The following is a 19,119-nucleotide window of genomic DNA, read 5'->3' on the forward strand; positions in this document are numbered from 1 at the left end:
CTGAGAGGTTTATAACTATCAGGAAACACTGAACTCGGGCTGGGGCTCTTTTCTCTAGAAAAGAGAAGGCTGAGGGGTGACCTGATCGAGGTCTTTAAAATTATGAAAGGGTTCGATGGGGTAGACGTAGAGAAGATGTTTCCACTGGTGGGGATCATAAATATAAGATAGTCACTAATAAATCCAATGGGGAATTCAGGAGAAACTTCTTTCCCCAGAGAGTGGTGAGAATGTGGAACTCGCTCCCACAAGGAGTAGTTGAGGTGAATAGTGTAGATGCATTTAAGGGGAAGCTGGATAAACACATGAGGGAGAAAGGAATAGAAGGATATGGTGATAGGGTGAGAGGGAGTAGTGAGGGAGGAGGCTCGTGTGGAGCATAAACACCGGGATAGACCAGTTGGGCCGAATGGCCTGTTTCTGTGCTGTAAATTTGATGTAACGATTTAGTCACAGGTCCTCACAGGTGAGGGGTCGAGGGTCAGAGTGCGGGGTGGGGGCGCCACAGCTGGAATAGGAGAGGAGATTGATTGGGGGGGGGGTCAACAGTTTGATCCATTAAGTCTGCAGTTGCTGGACCTCACCCCCGGGAGACACTGACCGTCGTTCCCTCTCCCCACCCGACCTCATTGAACCCCTGGGGTGAGGTTGTCACCTCTCAGGCAAAGGTTAATGACCCACGGTGCAGAGTCCTGACCTGACTTGGAAACTCTGCTCCAGACCTCCATTGAATCCCTCACTCCATTCGAGTGTGATGGAGTTGTGAGTTTTACTCAACATCGTCAGTCCCGTCGGAGAGTCCGGCCGACCTGGAACGAGAGACAGAAATCGAGGGGTTAACGTTAACCTTAGTTACGTTGGGAGTGATCGAGTGAGGGAACAGGGCCTCAGGACTGTAACCTTTCAGTTTCCCACTGCATGTGAGACTCACCCTGATTAAGGCACCCACTCCCTTCCCACTCCCTCGTGTCTCCGTATATCTCAGGCCCCAGACCTCGAACAGGGAAAGCATTCAGTCAGGCTCTGATCATTGAAAAACGGGGTTCAGATCACACCATCAGATTAAATGGGGGGAGAGTCCGTGATGGGGGAGAGTGTCCAGGGGGTGTGGGGGAGATTAAATGGGGGGAGAGTCTGTGATGGGGGAGAGTGTCCAGGGGCTGTGGGGGGAGATTAAATGGGGGGAGAGTCTGTGATGGGGGAGAGTGTACAGGGGGTGTGGGGGGAGATTAAATGGGGGAGAGTCTGTGATCGGGGAGAGTGTCCAGGGGGTGTGGGGGAGATTAAATGGGGAGAGAGTCTGTGATCGGGGAGAGTGTCCAGGGGGTGTGGGCGAACTCTTTTCATGGGTCGAATGTCAGTCTCGTTCTGTGCGCCTCTCGTTGGTTCTGGTCTCTGTTATTGGACGTACTGGTGCTCACAAGTTGAATATCGAAGAAGTCCAGTCCCAGTGGGTTCTGGGCGGTGCAGGTGAAGATTGCGTAGTCCTGGGCAGCACTGGCATTAGTGATCGTCAGCTGACTCGTGTGGAGAGGCCCCTCATGGAACGTTACCTGTGAATATCTAAAGATAAAAGAAAAATCAGAAATGTGCCCCAGAAAGTAAACTCCTGTTGATGGAGTGAAGGATTTTTCTGGATTTGTTGCTTCTCTTTAATTTCCAAATGACCTCCGCCCGTTTCCGTGGGCGTCGGCTCTCACTGGGGTACGGGTCCTACGGAATTCATCAACTTCTCATCTTATATTGGATGGAGGAAGCATCAATAATTCTGACCTTCCCTCTGATTCCTCACTCCCTAAAGAGCAGTACAGAGCTCCTGTGGTAGCTCACTCCGTACCTGGGGTTACTCAGGTCCAGGGACACCCCGGTCTTGGCCCAGTTGAACTCCACATCGGGGATTCCTTCTGCCTTGCAGCTCAGAGTGGCCGAGTTCATCCCATCACCCAGCACAGCCACTTTGCTCAAATGAACTCCTTTCCGTAGCTCAGGTTTATCTGCAGACATCAGGAAAAGAAGTCGTCAAACACAGGTCCCTGCACACTGTCCCATCAAACACAGGTCCCTGCACACTGTCCCATCAAACACAGGTCCCTGCACACTGTCCCATCAAACACTCCCTGCACACTGTCCCATCAAACACTCCCTGCACACTGTCCCATCAAACACAGGTCCCTCCACACTGTCCCATCAAACACTCCCTCTACACTGTCCCATCAAATATTCCCTCCGCACTGTCCCATCAAACACTCCCTGCACACTGTCCCATCAAACACTCCCTGCACACTGTCTCATCAAACACTCCCTCTACACTGTCTCATCAACACTCCCGGGGCAGGTACAGGGTTAGATACAGAGTAAAGCTCCCTCTACACTGTCCCATCAAACACTCCCAGGGTCAGGTACAGGGTTAGATACAGAGTAAAGCTCCCTCTACACTGTCCCATCAAACACTCCCAGGGTCAGGTACAGGGTTAGATACAGAGTAAAGCTCCCTCTACACTGTCCCATCAAACACTCCCAGGGCAGGTACAGGGTTAGATACAGAGTAAAGCTCCCTCTACACTGTCCCATCAAACACTCCCAGGGCAGGTACAGCACGGGTTAGATACAGAGTAAAGCTCCCTCTACACTGTCCCATCAAACATTCCCAGGGCAGGTACAGCACGGGTTAGATACAGAGTAAATCTCCCTCTACGCTGTCCCATCAAACACTCCCAGGGCAGGTACAGGGTTTGATACAGAGTAAAGCTCCCTCTACACTGTCCCATCAAACACTCCCAGGGCAGGTACAGCACGGGTTAGATACAGAGTAAAGCTCCCTCTATACTGTCCCATCAACACTCCCAGGGCAGGTACAGGGTTAGATACAGAGTAAAGCTCACTCTACACTGTCCCATCAAACACTCCCAGGGCAGGTACAGGGTTAGATACAGAGTAAAGCTCCCTCTACACTGTCCCATCAAACACTCCCAGGGCAGGTACAGGGTTAGATACAGAGTAAAGCTCCCTCTACACTGTCCCATCAAACACTCCCAGGGCAGGTACAGGGTTAGATACAGAGTAAAGCTCCCTCTACACTGTCCCATCAAACACTCCCAGGGCAGGTACAGGGTTAGATACAGAGTAAAGCTCCCTCTACACTGTCCCATCAAACACTCCCAGGGCAGGTACAGGGTTAGATACAGAGTAAAGCTCCCTCTACACTGTCCCATCAAACACTCCCAGGGCAGGTACAGGGTTAGATACAGAGTAAAGCTCCCTCTACACTGTCCCATCAAACACTCCCAGGGCAGGTACAGGGTTAGATACAGAGTAAAGCTCCCTCTACACTGTCCCATCAAACACTCCCAGGGCAGGTACAGGGTTAGATACAGAGTAAAGCTCCCTCTACACTGTCCCATCAAACACTCCCAGGGCAGGTACAGGGTTAGATACAGAGTAAAGCTCCCTCTACACTGTCCCATCAAACACTCCCAGGGCAGGTACAGGGTTAGATACAGAGTAAAGCTCCCTCTACACTGTCCCATCAAACACTCCCGGGGCAGGTACAGGGTTAGATACAGAGTAAAGCTCCCTCTACACTGTCCCATCAATGTGCCTTATTCCTTGCCCACACTGATTCCCACTCTGCATCAACCATTGATGAACTGTGGCCAGAATTGTACTGTGGCTGCTGGGAGTTTGGGAGTTCCCCAGATTCATTTCACACAAAGGACAGAATTTGGGGCCAGGATTGTTCCCTTGGTCCTGGTGGTGAAAGGACATTAACTCCAACTTCTGATCTCCAGAGCAGAACGATGCCCAGTTCAGACATCGAGTTACTGATTCCTCCAACTCGCCCCTCACAGTTTGTTCATTGTGCGGACCCTGGTTGAGCTGTCTGACCCTCTTACATCGTACGATCAGCTGGGCTCTGGATGTCGCTCCCGGTGGGATTCCATTATCAGCCCCGCATTCGTAAATCCCGGCATCTGACCGTTTTGCGACTTCGATGATCAGTTTCGTCGCGTTGTGCATGAAAATCTGATCTTCCTCGATTATTTCCCGCCCTTGTCCCTGGGAAAAGGAGAAAAAGTCCAGGAGCGACAGTAGAATCAGTCTCACTTCAGGCCTCGTGTGGGTACCTCTTCACCCAGGGTGGGACTCACAGACATGGGGGTCAATTTTAGGCTGGCCGAGCCGGTGCATTCGAGGTGTGGCGGGGGGGTTCCTAAAATTGGGGAATCCCAGAGCGGGTCCGGAGCCCGGCTCCAACCCGCCCACTTCCGGGTTCCCCAATGACGCGAATCGGAGCGCGCGGCCCCCGCATGCGGGACTCCCACCGATAATTAAAGCCGGTGGGATGACAGTTTAGATAGTTCGGGAGGTACTTGAGGTCGTTAACAGACCTCATTGGGAAGAGATTTTAGCAGGGATGTGATTTTGGACTCTCCTCAGTGTGTTTCCCATGCTGTGGGAAACACTCCCTGTCGTTTCAGACGTGTTTCAGTCAGCTGCCAGTGGGAGATGCAGCGGGTTCCATGACAGTTGGGGGGTAAACCCTCATTCATTGCAGCAGGGCACTCTCTCACCTCAGACAAAGTTTTGCCTGCCACACTCCAAATTATTAAATCATACCCTAAACTCTGCTGTCCAACACATTTACCTACTTTGTGGACCCCCTCACACTCACACCGTCAGGATGGGCGAGTGGGGGAGGTCCATTGCTGCATTCATCACTCCATTGGAGGACGACCAACATCACCAGCCTCGCCAGGCATGCCGTCCACCTCCGCCACGTGGAGCTACACAACACAGTGCTGCGCAACAGGCACCTGCACAAAGTAGTCGTGCAACTACACATACACCCACTGTAGGGTGACCCAATGGGTGGCATCAAGGGTGTTCATGGAGAGCCTCATGAAAGGGCATTATTGTACAAGGCAGTCAAGAATGGCCCAGATGTGGCAGGAGTGGTGACAATATAATATGTAATGTGAGTTGATCAGAAATCAAATATAAGTAAAAACCATGACAAACCCTCAAACACCCTTGTGCATCCCCTTCATGCTCACGACACATTTGCCTTACGCTTCCTACTGCACATATGTGATACATGCCTTGTGGCTGCAGCACAGGTAGTGGCAGGTTGAGTGAGGCTGACCGTGAAAGAGATGCACCAGAGGGTGAGTATGAGATGGAGCCATGAGATTGTATGAGGATTGGGTTGAGTGGTAGTGGTGGGATGAGTACTGGCGGGGTGAGTAAGTGCAGGTAAGATGAGGATGAGCTTTGAGTGGGTGTGAGGGGTGATGTGACAGAGTAGTGTTGACAGTGCAGAAGGAGATGGGGGGTGGGGGCGGTGATGTGGCAGACGGAGTGTAGGGGAATGAGTAATTGTACTCACTTTGGCTGACCTACTTAGGTCATTGCAGCGCCTCCTGCACTGTATGCAGGTGGGCGATATGTTGGTGGTGCAGGTGACCTCTGCCACCTCGAGCCAGGCCTTCGTGGTGGCAGAGACAGGCCACTTCCTCCCACCTGCCGGGAAGAAGATCTCTGTCCTCCCCCTCCTCCTCACCCCATCCAGTAGGACCTGGAGTGAGGCATCATTAAACCTGGGAGCAGCCTTCCCCCTGGGCTGCTCCATGCTGTAATTTTGGCTCCTTTCTGCAGCATCAGTCAGTGGAGGACTGCCCCTTTAAATGGGGCTCCTCCAGCTGACAGCCTATGATGGGGGTGTGCAGTCCGCCCGCTGCGCAGCTTTCTAGCGCGAAACCTGGAAGCCGAGGTAAGTGGCTTCAATTTACTTGCGATCACGTGGGGAACCCACCAATTTTACTGGGCAGGTTACCCACGCGCCCAGTGGACCCCCCGCTGGCAACCCGCCTCCCTCCTAATATCGGGCCCAAGGAGCGGGAGATCACCGCCCGGTGTGGGACCGGGAGATCACCGCCCGGTGTGGGACCGGGAGATCACCGCCCGGTGTGGGACCGGGAGATCACTGCCCGGTGTGGGACTGCCCATTCCTGGTCTTTGAGGTTCCACAGTGGGACTTTGTGGAAGATCAGATGATGAATCAGAGACTGATGTGAATCACTTACTGTCCATTTCCAAGTCACCATCTTGTTTCTGACAGGGTTCGCATCTGCCTCACAAACCATCTCGACAGACTCTCCCAGGTCCACCTCTGTTGGATCCCCAATGCTATAAATTCGAGCGGAGTCTGTGGATCACAAACAAGTTTAGGTCCTGGTTAGTCCCCACGTCCTCTGTGACCCGTCGTAAACCCCCAGACGGAAACTAAACCAACTAAAATCCAGGCATAGACTGTCACTCCAGTCTACCGCAACACCAACAGGTACAACACGGGTTAGATACAGAGTAAAGCTCCCTCTACACTGTCCCATCAAACACTCCCAGGGCAGGTACAGGGTTAGATACAGAGTAAAGCTCCCTCTACACTGTCCCATCAAACACTCCCAGGGCAGGTACAGGGTTAGATACAGAGTAAAGCTCCCTCTACACTGTCCCATCAAACACTCCCAGGGCAGGTACAGGGTTAGATACAGAGTAAAGCTCCCTCTACACTGTCCCATCAAACACTCCCAGGGCAGGTACAGGGTTAGATACAGAGTGAAGCTCCCTCTACACTGTCCCGTCAAACACTCCCAGGGCAGGTACAGGGTTAGATACAGAGTGAAGCTCCCTCCACACTGTCCCATCAAACACTCCCAGGGCAGGTACAGGGTTAGATACAGAGTAAAGCTCCCTCTACACTGTCCCATCAAACACTCCCAGGGCAGGTACAGGGTTAGATACAGAGTAAAGCTCCCTCTACACTGTCCCATCAAACACTCCCAGGGCAGGTACAGGGTTAGATACAGAGTAAAGCTCCCTCTACACTGTCCCATCAAACACTCCCAGGGCAGGTGCAGGGTTAGATACAGAGTAAAGCTCCCTCCACACTGTCCCATCAAACACTCCCAGGGCAGGTACAGGGTTAGATACAGAGTAAAGCTCCCTCTACACTGTCCCATCAAACACTCCCAGCTCTGTCCCACACGAGGTAACTTTCTCCTGCTCCATGGGGCGAGGTCCCATTGACCTACTCACACTGCACATCGAGTTTAAGGAGAGCTTCATTCTCCCCCTCCTCGTTCCTCAGGTGTATCTTGTAGAATCCGGAATCGTCCCGAATCAGGTTCCAGATCTCCAGCGTTCCCCCCTCCTTCAGGTGATGACGAGACGGTCCGTCTGCAAAATACACTGAGAGTCGGTGTGTGTGGGACCCGTACCCCAGTGAGAGTCAGTGTGTGTGGGACCCGTACCCCAGTGAGAGTCGGTGTGTGTGGGACCCGTACCCCAGTGAGAGTCAGTGTGTGTGGGACCCGTACCCCAGTGAGAGTCGGTGTGTGTGGGACCCGTACCCCAGTGAGAGTCGGTGTGTGTGGGACCCGTACCCCAGTGAGAGTCAGTGTGTGTGGGACCCGTACCCCAGTGAGAGTCGGTGTGTGTGGGACCCGTACCCCAGTGAGAGTCGGTGTCTGTGGGACCCGTACCCCAGTGAGAGTCGGTGTGTGTGGGACCCGTACCCCAGTGAGAGTCGGTGTCTGTGGGACCCGTACCCCAGTGAGAGTCGGTGTCTGTGGGACCCGTACCCCAGTGAGAGTCGGTGTGTGTGGGACCCGTACCCCAGTGAGAGTCGGTGTCTGTAGGACCCGTACCCCAGTGAGAGTCGGTGTGTGTGGGACCCGTACCCCAGTGAGAGTCGGTGTGTGTGGGACCCGTACCCCAGTGAGAGTCGGTGTGTGTGGGACCCGTACCCCAGTGAGAGTCGGTGTGTGTGGGACCCGTACCCCAGTGAGAGTCGGTGTGTGTGGGACCCGTACCCCAGTGAGAGTCGGTGTGTGTGGGACCCGTACCCCAGTGAGAGTCGGTGTCTGTGGGACCCGTACCCCAGTGAGAGTCGGTGTGTGTGGGACCCGTACCCCAGTGAGAGTCGGTGTGTGTGGGACCCGTACCCCAGTGAGAGTCGGTGTCTGTGGGACCCGTACCCCAGTGAGAGTCGGTGTGTGTGGGACCCGTACCCCAGTGAGAGTCGGTGTGTGTGGGACCCGTACCCCAGTGAGAGTCAGTGTGTGTGGGACCCGTACCCCAGTGAGAGTCGGTGTGTGTGGGACCCGTACCCCAGTGAGAGTCGGTGTGTGTGGGACCCGTACCCCAGTGAGAGTCGGTGTGTGTAGGACCCGTACCCCAGTGAGAGTCGGTGTGTGTGGGACCCGTACCCCAGTGAGAGTCGGTGCGTGTAGGACCCGTACCCCAGTGAGAGTGGGTAATTTCCGGTACCTCTCTCAAGTGCCCACTCTTGCTAAGTGAACTCGGGCTCTGTACTCTCTCAGGGGGCGGGCATCACACCATGTCCATCTCTCGCACGCCCCCTCCCACCTGTACCTTGTGGGTCAAAGGTCACTGCCCATCGATCCGCTCGGGTCACCCCAGGCCACTCTGCTCGGTGCGTATGGAGCGAGGGGTCACAGAACCTATCCTCGTGGGATTCGATCTGTTAGTGAATCAAAGACACTGAACTCTGACCTTTGACCAGCACCTGCCCATTGCGGCTCCAGGTGTAGGTGACCTCGGGGGGATTGGCAGTCACTTTGATGGGGATCACGGCAGCTCCACGTTCCATGGCCTGGACCACCCGCAGCTGACCCTCCGAAAACTCCGGGGGATCTACAGACAAACCAGAATTACCCAAAGGTCAGTGAGTGACCGGTGAGTGACCAGTGAATGAGTGACTGGTGAGTGACCGGTGAGTGAGTGACCAGTGTGTGACCAGTGAGTGAGTGACCAGTCAGTGAGTGACCAGTGAGTGAGTGACCAGTGAATGAGTGACTGGTGAGTGACCAGTGAATGGGTGACCGGTGAATGAGTGACTGGTGAGTGACCGGTGAATGGGTGACTGGTGAGTGACCAGTGAGTGAGTGACCGGTGTGTGACCAGTGAGTGAGTGACCAGTCAGTGAGTGACCAGTGAGTGAGTGACTGGTGAGTGACCAGTCAGTGAGTGACTGGTGAGTGACCAGTGAGTAAATGTCCAGTGAGTGACTGGTGAGTGAGTGACCGGTGAGTGACCGGTGAGTGAGTGACCATGAGTGAGTGACCATGAGTGACCAGTGAGTGAGTGTCTGCTGAGTGACCAGTCAGTGAATGACCAGACACTGAGTGACCTATCAGTGAGTGACCAGACACTGAGTGACCAGACACTGAGTGACCAGTCAGTGAGTGACCAGACACTGAGTGACCAGTCAGTGAGTGACCAGTCAGTGAGTGACCAGACACTGAGTGACCAGTCAGTGAGTGACCAGACACTGAGTGACCTATCAGTGAGTGACCAGACACTGAGTGACCAGTCAGTGAGTGACCAGACACTGAGTGACCAGACACTGAATCCTGCACATACACAGTCCGAGGGTTTGAACGAGATACGTACACAGTACGGCGAGTGTATAGAAAGTGTTCAGTGCCTCGTTGAGGATGGGGCTGTGGGCCTGACAGGTCACTCGTTTCCCGTTATCGGACGATGAAACGACGATTGTGATCTGTGCTGAGCTGGACTGACCGCCATAATCTGCCTCCTGAGTTTCCAGCTCCTCCCCGGTCAGCCTGTTCCACAGAGCAAGGGGTTACACATCTGGAATACACCGTAACTCACTGTATATCACAGCACGGGGTTACACATCTGGAATATACCGTAACTCACTGTATATCACAGCACGGGGTTACACATCTGGAATATACCGTAACTCACTGTATATCACAGCACGGGGTTACACATCTGGAATATACCGTAACTCACTGTATATCACAGCACGGGGTTACACATCTGGAATATACCGTAACTCACTGTATATCACAGTACGGGGTGACACATCTGGAATATACCGTAACTCACTGTATATCACAGCATGGGGTTACACATCTGGAATATACCGTAACTCACTGTATATCACAGCACGGGGTTACACAGCTGGAATATACCGTAACTCACTGTATATCACAGCACGGGGTGACACATCTGGAATATACCGTAACTCACTGTATATCACAGCACGGGGTTACACATCTGGAATATACTGTAACTCACTGTATATCACAGCACGGGGTGACACATCTGGAATATACTGTAACTCACTGTATATCACAGCACGGGGTGACACATCTGGAATATACCGTAACTCACTGTATATCACAGTACGGGGTGACACATCTGGAATATACCGTAACTCACTGTATATCACAGCATGGGGTTACACATCTGGAATATACCGTAACTCACTGTATATCACAGCACGGGGTTACACAGCTGGAATATACCGTAACTCACTGTATATCACAGCACGGGGTGACACATCTGGAATATACCGTAACTCACTGTATATCACAGCACGGGGTTACACATCTGGAATATACTGTAACTCACTGTATATCACAGCACGGGGTGACACATCTGGAATATACTGTAACTCACTGTATATCACAGCACGGGGTGACACATCTGGAATATACTGTAACTCACTGTATATCACAGCACGGGGTGACACATCTGGAATATACTGTAACTCACTGTATATCACAGCACGGGGTGACACATCTGGAATATACTGTAACTCACTGTATATCACAGCACGGGGTGACACATCTGGAATATACTGTAACTCACTGTATATCACAGCACGGGGTGACACATCTGGAATATACTGTAACTCACTGTATATCACAGCACGGGGTGACACATCTGGAATATACTGTAACTCACTGTATATCACAGCACGGGGTGACACATCTGGAATATACTGTAACTCACTGTATATCACAGCACGGGGTGACACATCTGGAATATACTGTAACTCACTGTATATCACAGCACGGGGTGACACATCTGGAATATACTGTAACTCACTGTATATCACAGCACGGGGTGACACATCTGGAATATACTGTAACTCACTGTATATCACAGCACGGGGTGACACATCTGGAATATACTGTAACTCACTGTATATCACAGCACGGGGTGACACATCTGGAATATACTGTAACTCACTGTATATCACAGCACGGGGTGACACATCTGGAATATACTGTAACTCACTGTATATCACAGCACGGGGTGACACATCTGGAATATACTGTAACTCACTGTATATCACAGCACGGGGTGACACATCTGGAATATACTGTAACTCACTGTATATCACAGCACGGGGTGACACATCTGGAATATACTGTAACTCACTGTATATCACAGCACGGGGTGACACATCTGGAATATACTGTAACTCACTGTATATCACAGCACGGGGTGACACATCTGGAATATACTGTAACTCACTGTATATCACAGCACGGGGTGACACATCTGGAATATACTGTAACTCACTGTATATCACAGCACGGGGTGACACATCTGGAATATACTGTAACTCACTGTATATCACAGCACGGGGTGACACATCTGGAATATACTGTAACTCACTGTATATCACAGCACGGGGTGACACATCTGGAATATACTGTAACTCACTGTATATCACAGCACGGGGTGACACATCTGGAATATACTGTAACTCACTGTATATCACAGCACGGGGTGACACATCTGGAATATACTGTAACTCACTGTATATCACAGCACGGGGTGACACATCTGGAATATACTGTAACTCACTGTATATCACAGCACGGGGTGACACATCTGGAATATACTGTAACTCACTGTATATCACAGCACGGGGTGACACATCTGGAATATACTGTAACTCACTGTATATCACAGCACGGGGTGACACATCTGGAATATACTGTAACTCACTGTATATCACAGCACGGGGTGACACATCTGGAATATACTGTAACTCACTGTATATCACAGCACGGGGTGACACATCTGGAATATACTGTAACTCACTGTATATCACAGCACGGGGTGACACATCTGGAATATACTGTAACTCACTGTATATCACAGCACGGGGTGACACATCTGGAATATACTGTAACTCACTGTATATCACAGCACGGGGTGACACATCTGGAATATACTGTAACTCACTGTATATCACAGCACGGGGTGACACATCTGGAATATACTGTAACTCACTGTATATCACAGCACGGGGTGACACATCTGGAATATACTGTAACTCACTGTATATCACAGCACGGGGTGACACATCTGGAATATACTGTAACTCACTGTATATCACAGCACGGGGTGACACATCTGGAATATACTGTAACTCACTGTATATCACAGCACGGGGTGACACATCTGGAATATACTGTAACTCACTGTATATCACAGCACGGGGTGACACATCTGGAATATACTGTAACTCACTGTATATCACAGCACGGGGTGACACATCTGGAATATACTGTAACTCACTGTATATCACAGCACGGGGTGACACATCTGGAATATACTGTAACTCACTGTATATCACAGCACGGGGTGACACATCTGGAATATACTGTAACTCACTGTATATCACAGCACGGGGTGACACATCTGGAATATACTGTAACTCACTGTATATCACAGCACGGGGTGACACATCTGGAATATACTGTAACTCACTGTATATCACAGCACGGGGTGACACATCTGGAATATACTGTAACTCACTGTATATCACAGCACGGGGTGACACATCTGGAATATACTGTAACTCACTGTATATCACAGCACGGGGTGACACATCTGGAATATACCGTAACTCACTGTATATCACAGCACGGGGTGACACATCTGGAATATACTGTAACTCACTGTATATCACAGCACGGGGTGACACATCTGGAATATACTGTAACTCACTGTATATCACAGCACGGGGTGACACATCTGGAATATACTGTAACTCACTGTATATCACAGCACGGGGTTACACATCTGGAATATACTGTAACTCACTGTATATCACAGCACGGGGTGACACATCTGGAATATACTGTAACTCACTGTATATCACAGCACGGGGTGACACATCTGGAATATACCGTAACTCACTGTATATCACAGCACGGGGTGACACATCTGGAATATACTGTAACTCACTGTATATCACAGCACGGGGTGACACATCTGGAATATACTGTAACTCACTGTATATCACAGCACGGGGTGACACATCTGGAATATACTGTAACTCACTGTATATCACAGCACGGGGTTACACATCTGGAATATACTGTAACTCACTGTATATCACAGCACGGGGTGACACATCTGGAATATACTGTAACTCACTCCTTCTTACATTCCCTTTAATACCATGTGCCTCTGACCTGGCACCTTGTTAAATGCCTTCTGAAAATCCCAGTCCACGACACCCTCTCATCCCCTTCATTTCAACACTCTGCTTTCCGGAAATAATTCAATTCATTGAGTCCTGCGTCTCCTGCTCTTTACAGACACGACTGAGCTTATCCCCAGTGTGAGACCCCTCCCCCCGGGGTCGGTGTGAGACCCCTCCCCCCCCCTGGGTCGGTGTGAGACCCCTCCCCCCCCCCCCCGGGGTCGGTGTGAGACCCCTCCCCCCCCCCCGGGGTCGGTGTGAGACCCCTCCCCCCCCCCGGGGTCGGTGTGAGACCCCTCCCCCCCCCGGGGTCGGTGTGAGACCCCTCCCCCCCCCGGGGTCGGTGTGAGACCCCCGGGGTCGGTGTGAGACCCCTCCCCACCCCGGGGTCGGTGTGAGACCCCTCCCCCCCCCGGGGTCGGTGTGAGACCCCCGGGGTCGGTGTGAGACCCCTCCCCACCCCGCTGTCGGTGTGAGACCCCCCCCCCCCGGGGTCGGTGTGAGACCCCTCCCCCCCCCGGGGTCGGTGTGAGACCCCTCCCCCCCCCGGGGTCGGTGTGAGACCCCTCCCCCCCCCGGGGTCGGTGTGAGACCCCTCCCCCCCCCGGGGTCGGTGTGAGACCCCCGGGGTCGGTGTGAGACCCCTCCCCACCCCGGGGTCGGTGTGAGACCCCTCCCCCCCCCGGGGTCGGTGTGAGACCCCCGGGGTCGGTGTGAGACCCCTCCCCACCCCGCTGTCGGTGTGAGACCCCCCCCCCCCGGGGTCGGTGTGAGACCCCTCCCCCCCCCGGGGTCGGTGTGAGACCCCTCCCCCCCGGGGTCGGTGTGAGACCCCTCCCCCCACCCCGCTGTCGGTGTGAGACCCCTCCCCCCGGGGAGATTCAGCCCCTTTATTGAAGTGGGGGGAGATTGAATGGGGAATGATCTGAACCTCCTGTTTTATGATTTCACAGCTCGCCGGGTGGGAACATCTTTTGAGGAATGACGTTCTGTCAATGGACGGTCTTCCCAACAAACCCTTCCCCCGTTTCTATCTCTGGTGTGCAATCCGCTCGGGATAATCTGTTCCCTGATCCCACTCTGCTCCTCTCCGGACAGGCGGAGGGGGCTCACGGAAGGTGCCGGGGAATGGTTTGATCTTTTGGGGAGGAGGCTGGCGCTCACCGGACTCCATCTTTGATCCAGGCAATCTGTGCCACTGGGTTACTGCTTCCGGTCTGACAGGACAAGGTCATCGATTGACCCCGGTGCACCACTGCAGCAGATGTTGTGATCTTCACATCAATAGGAGCGACTGAAAGATCAATAAATAGATCAGATTCTGTCAGTAAGGGAACGATTCACTCCTGTCTGGGACTGTCCGGCCCCGTGTGTGTCTCAGTGTCAGCTCCTGTACATTGTACAGTACACAGTGGGTAAAAGGGAACGATTCACTCCTGTCTGGGACTGTACGGCCCCGTGTGTGTCTCAGTGTCGGCTCCTGTACATTGTACAGTACACAGTGGGTAAAAGGGGAACGATTCACTCCTGTCTGGGACTGTCCGGCCCATGTGTGTCTCAGTGTCTCCTGTACATTGTACAGTACACAGTGGGTAAAAGGGAACGATTCACTCCTGTCTGGGACTGTACGGCCCCGTGTGTGTCTCAGTGTCTCCTGTACATTGTACAGTACACAGTGAGTAAAAGGGAACGATTCACTCCTGTCTGGGACTGTACGGCCCGTGTGTGTCTCAGTGTCAGCTCCTGTACATGTACAGTACACAGTGAGTAAAAGGGAACGATTCACTCCTGTCTGGGACTGTACGGCCCGTGTGTGTCTCAGTGTCAGCTCCTGTACATTGTACAGTACACAGCGGGTAAAAGGGAACGATTCACTCCTGTCTGGGACTGTACGGCCCGTGTGTGTCTCAGTGTCAGCTCCTGTACATTGTACAGTACACAGTGGGTAAAAGGGAACGATTCACTCCTGTCTGGGACTGTACGGCCCCGTGTGTGTCTCAGTGTCAGCTCCTGTACATGTACAGTACACAGCGGGTAAAAGGGAACGATTCACTCCTGTCTGGGACTGTACGGCCCGTGTGTGTCTCAGTGTCAGCTCCTGTACATTGTACAGTACACAGTGGGTAAAAGGGAACGATTCACTCCTGTCTGGGACTGTACGGCCCCGTGTGTGTCTCAGTGTCAGCTCCTGTACATGTACAGTACACAGTGGGTAAAAGGGAATGATTCACTCCTGTCTGGGACTGTACGGCCCGTGTGTGTCTCAGTGTCAGCTCCTGTACATTGTACAGTACACAGTGGGTAAAAGGGAACGATTCACTCCTGTCTGGGACTGTACGGCCCGTGTGTGTCTCAGTGTCAACTCCTGTACATTGTACAGTACACAGTGGGTAAAAGGGAACGATTCACTCCTGTCTGGGACTGTCCGGCCCGTGTGTGTCTCAGTGTCTCCTGTATGGTCTGTGTGTCTCTCCCTGACTCTGAGAGACTGACGATACTCACACTGTACGGTCTGTGTCTCTCCCCCTGACTCTGAGAGACTGACGATACTCACACTGTACGGTCTGTGTCTCTCTCCCTTCACTCTAAGAGACTGACGATACTCACACTGTACGGTCTGTGTGTCTCTCCCTTCACTCTGAGAGACTGACGATACTCACACTGTACGGTCTGTGTGTCTCTCCCTGACTCTGAGAGACTGACGATACTCACACTGTACGGTCTGTGTGTCTCTCCCTTCACTCTAAGGGACTGACGATACTCACACTGTACGGTCTGTGTGTCTCTCCCTGACTCTAAGAGACTGACGATACTCACACTGTACGGTCTGTGTGTCTCTCCCCCTGACTCTGAGAGACTGACGATACTCACACTGTACGGTCTGTGTCTCTCCCTTCACTCTGAGAGACTGACGATACTCACACTGTACGGTCTGTGTGTCTCTCCCTGACTCTGAGAGACTGACGATACTCACACTGTACGGTCTGTGTGTCTCTCCCTTCACTCTAAGGGACTGACGATACTCACACTGTACGGTCTGTGTGCCTCTCCCTGACTCGAAGAGACTGACGATACTCACACTGTACGGTCTGTGTGTCTCTCCCCCTGACTCTGAGAGACTGACGATACTCACACTGTACGGTCTGTGTGTCTCTCCCCCTGACTCTGAGAGACTGACGATACTCACACTGTACGGTCTGTGTATCTCTCCCTGACTCTAAGGGACTGACGATACTCACACTGTACGGTCTGTGTGTCTCTCCCTGACTCTAAGGGACTGACGATACTCACACTGTACGGTCTGTGTGTCTCTCCCTTCACTCTGAGAGACTGACGATACTCACACTGTACGGTCTGTGTGTCTCTCCCTGACTCTAAGGGACTGACGATACTCACACTGTACGGTCTGTGTGTCTCTCCCTTCACTCTGAGAGACTGACGATACTCACACTGTACGGTCTGTGTGTCTCCCCCTGACTCTAAGGGACTGACGATACTCACACTGTACGGTCTGTGTGTCTCTCCCTTCACTCTGAGAGACTGACGATACTCACACTGTACGGTCTGTGTGTCTCCCCCTGACTCTAAGGGACTGACGATACTCACACTGTACGGTCTGTGTGTCTCTCCCTTCACTCTGAGAGACTGACGATACTCACACTGTACGGTCTGTGTGTCTCTCCCTGACTCTAAGGGACTGACGATACTCACACTGTACGGTCTGTGTGTCTCTCCCCCTGACTCTGAGAGACTGACGATACTCACACTGTACGGTCTGTGTGTCTCTCCCCCTGACTCTGAGAGACTGACGATACTCACACTGTACGGTCTGTGTGTCTCTCCCCCTGACTCTGAGAGACTGACGATACTCACACTGTACGGTCTGTGTGTCTCTCCCCCTGACTCTGAGAGACTGACGATACTCACACTGTACGGTCTGTGTGTCTCTCCCCCTGACTCTGAGGGACTGACGATACTCACACTGTACGGTCTGTGTGTCTCTCCCTTCACTCTGAGAGACTGACGATACTCACACTGTACGGTCTGTGTGTCTCCCCCTGACTCTGAGAGACTGACGATACTCACACTGTACGGTCTGTGTGTCTCTCCCTTCACTCTGAGAGACTGACGATACTCACACTGTACGGTCTGTGTGTCTCTCCCTTCACTCTGAGAGACTGACGATACTCACACTGTACGGTCTGTGTGTCTCTCCCTGACTCTAAGGGACTGACGATACTCACACTGTACGGTCTGTGTGTCTCCCCCTGACTCTGAGAGACTGACGATACTCACACTGTACGGTCTGTGTGTCTCTCCCTTCACTCTGAGAGACTGACGATACTCACACTGTACGGTCTGTGTGTCTCCCCCTGACTCTGAGAGACTGACGATACTCACACTGTACGGTCTGTGTGTCTCTCCCTTCACTCTAAGGGACTGACGATACTCACACTGTACGGTCTGTGTGTCTCTCCCTTCACTCTGAGAGACTGACGATACTCACACTGTACGGTCTGTGTGTCTCTCCCCCTGACTCTAAGGGACTGACGATACTCACACTGTACGGTCTGTGTGTCTCTCCCTTCACTCTAAGGGACTGACGATACTCACACTGTACGGTCTGTGTGTCTCTCTCCCTGACTCTGAGAGACTGACGATACTCACACTGTACGGTCTGTGTGTCTCTCCCTGACTCTAAGGGACTGACGATACTCACACTGTACGGTCTGTGTGTCTCTCCCCCTGACTCTGAGAGACTGACGATACTCACACTGTACGGTCTGTGTCTCTCCCTGACTCTAAGGGACTGACGATACTCACACTGTACGGTCTGTGTGTCTCTCCCCCTGACTCTGAGGGACTGACGATACTCACACTGTACGGTCTGTGTGTCTCTCCCCCTGACTCTAAGGGACTGACGATACTCACACTGTACGGTCCGTGTGTCTCTCCCCCTGACTCTGAGAGACTGACGATACTCACACTGTACGGTCTGTGTGTCTCTCCCCCTGACTCTGAGAGACTGACGATACTCACACTGTACGGTCTGTGTGTCTCTCCCTGACTCTAAGGGACTGACGATACTCACACTGTACGGTCCGTGTGTCTCTCCCCCTGACTCTGAGAGACTGACGATACTCACACTGTACGGTCTGTGTGTCTCTCCCTGACTCTAAGGGACTGACGATACTCACACTGTACGGTCTGTGTCTCTCCCTGACTCTGAGAGACTGACGATACTCACACTGTACGGTCCGTGTGTCTCTCCCTTCACTCTGAGAGACTGACGATACTCACACTGTACGGTCTGTGTGTCTCTCCCTTCACTCTAAGGGACTGACGATACTCACACTGTACGGTCTGTGTGTCTCTCCCTTCACTCTAAGGGACTGACGATACTCACACTGTACGGTCTGTGTGTCTCTCCCTTCACTCTAAGGGACTGACGATACTCACACTGTACGGTCTGTGTGTCTCTCCCCCTGACTCTGAGAGACTGACGATACTCACACTGTACGGTCTGTGTCTCTCTCCCTTCACTCTGAGGGACTGACGATACTCACACTGTACGGTCTGTGTGTCTCTCCCTTGACTCTGAGAGACTGACGATACTCACACTGTACGGTCTGTGTGTCTCTCCCTTCACTCTGAGAGACTGACGATACTCACACTGTACGGTCTGTGTCTCTCTCCCTTCACTCTGAGGGACTGACGATACTCACACTGTACGGTCTGTGTGTCTCTCCCTTCACTCTGAGAGACTGACGATA

The 19,119-nt window shown here is 52.5% G+C and overlaps 1 protein-coding gene across 1 annotated transcript in view; it reads right to left on the reverse strand.

Annotated features, from left to right (window-relative positions):
• Window positions 1-697: 697 nt before the first annotated feature.
• Window positions 698-19,119, reverse strand: part of nphs1 (NPHS1 adhesion molecule, nephrin) — a gene marked incomplete at its 3' end in the record, with an annotated part of 51,326 nt that continues 32,904 nt past the window's right edge. The window contains exons 14-22 of the mRNA XM_067981602.1: window positions 14,510-14,639; window positions 9,475-9,647; window positions 8,575-8,715; window positions 7,096-7,236; window positions 6,084-6,205; window positions 3,894-4,056; window positions 1,838-1,994; window positions 1,412-1,563; window positions 698-809 (exon numbers count right to left, since the gene is read on the reverse strand). Coding sequence (XP_067837703.1) covers window positions 698-809; window positions 1,412-1,563; window positions 1,838-1,994; window positions 3,894-4,056; window positions 6,084-6,205; window positions 7,096-7,236; window positions 8,575-8,715; window positions 9,475-9,647; window positions 14,510-14,639 — 1,291 coding nt within the window. The remainder of the gene's footprint in view (window positions 810-1,411; window positions 1,564-1,837; window positions 1,995-3,893; window positions 4,057-6,083; window positions 6,206-7,095; window positions 7,237-8,574; window positions 8,716-9,474; window positions 9,648-14,509; window positions 14,640-19,119) is intronic.

This window comes from Heptranchias perlo, unplaced genomic scaffold, assembly GCF_035084215.1.
Source record: "Heptranchias perlo isolate sHepPer1 unplaced genomic scaffold, sHepPer1.hap1 HAP1_SCAFFOLD_820, whole genome shotgun sequence".
Taxonomy (NCBI): Eukaryota; Metazoa; Chordata; class Chondrichthyes; order Hexanchiformes; family Hexanchidae; genus Heptranchias; species Heptranchias perlo.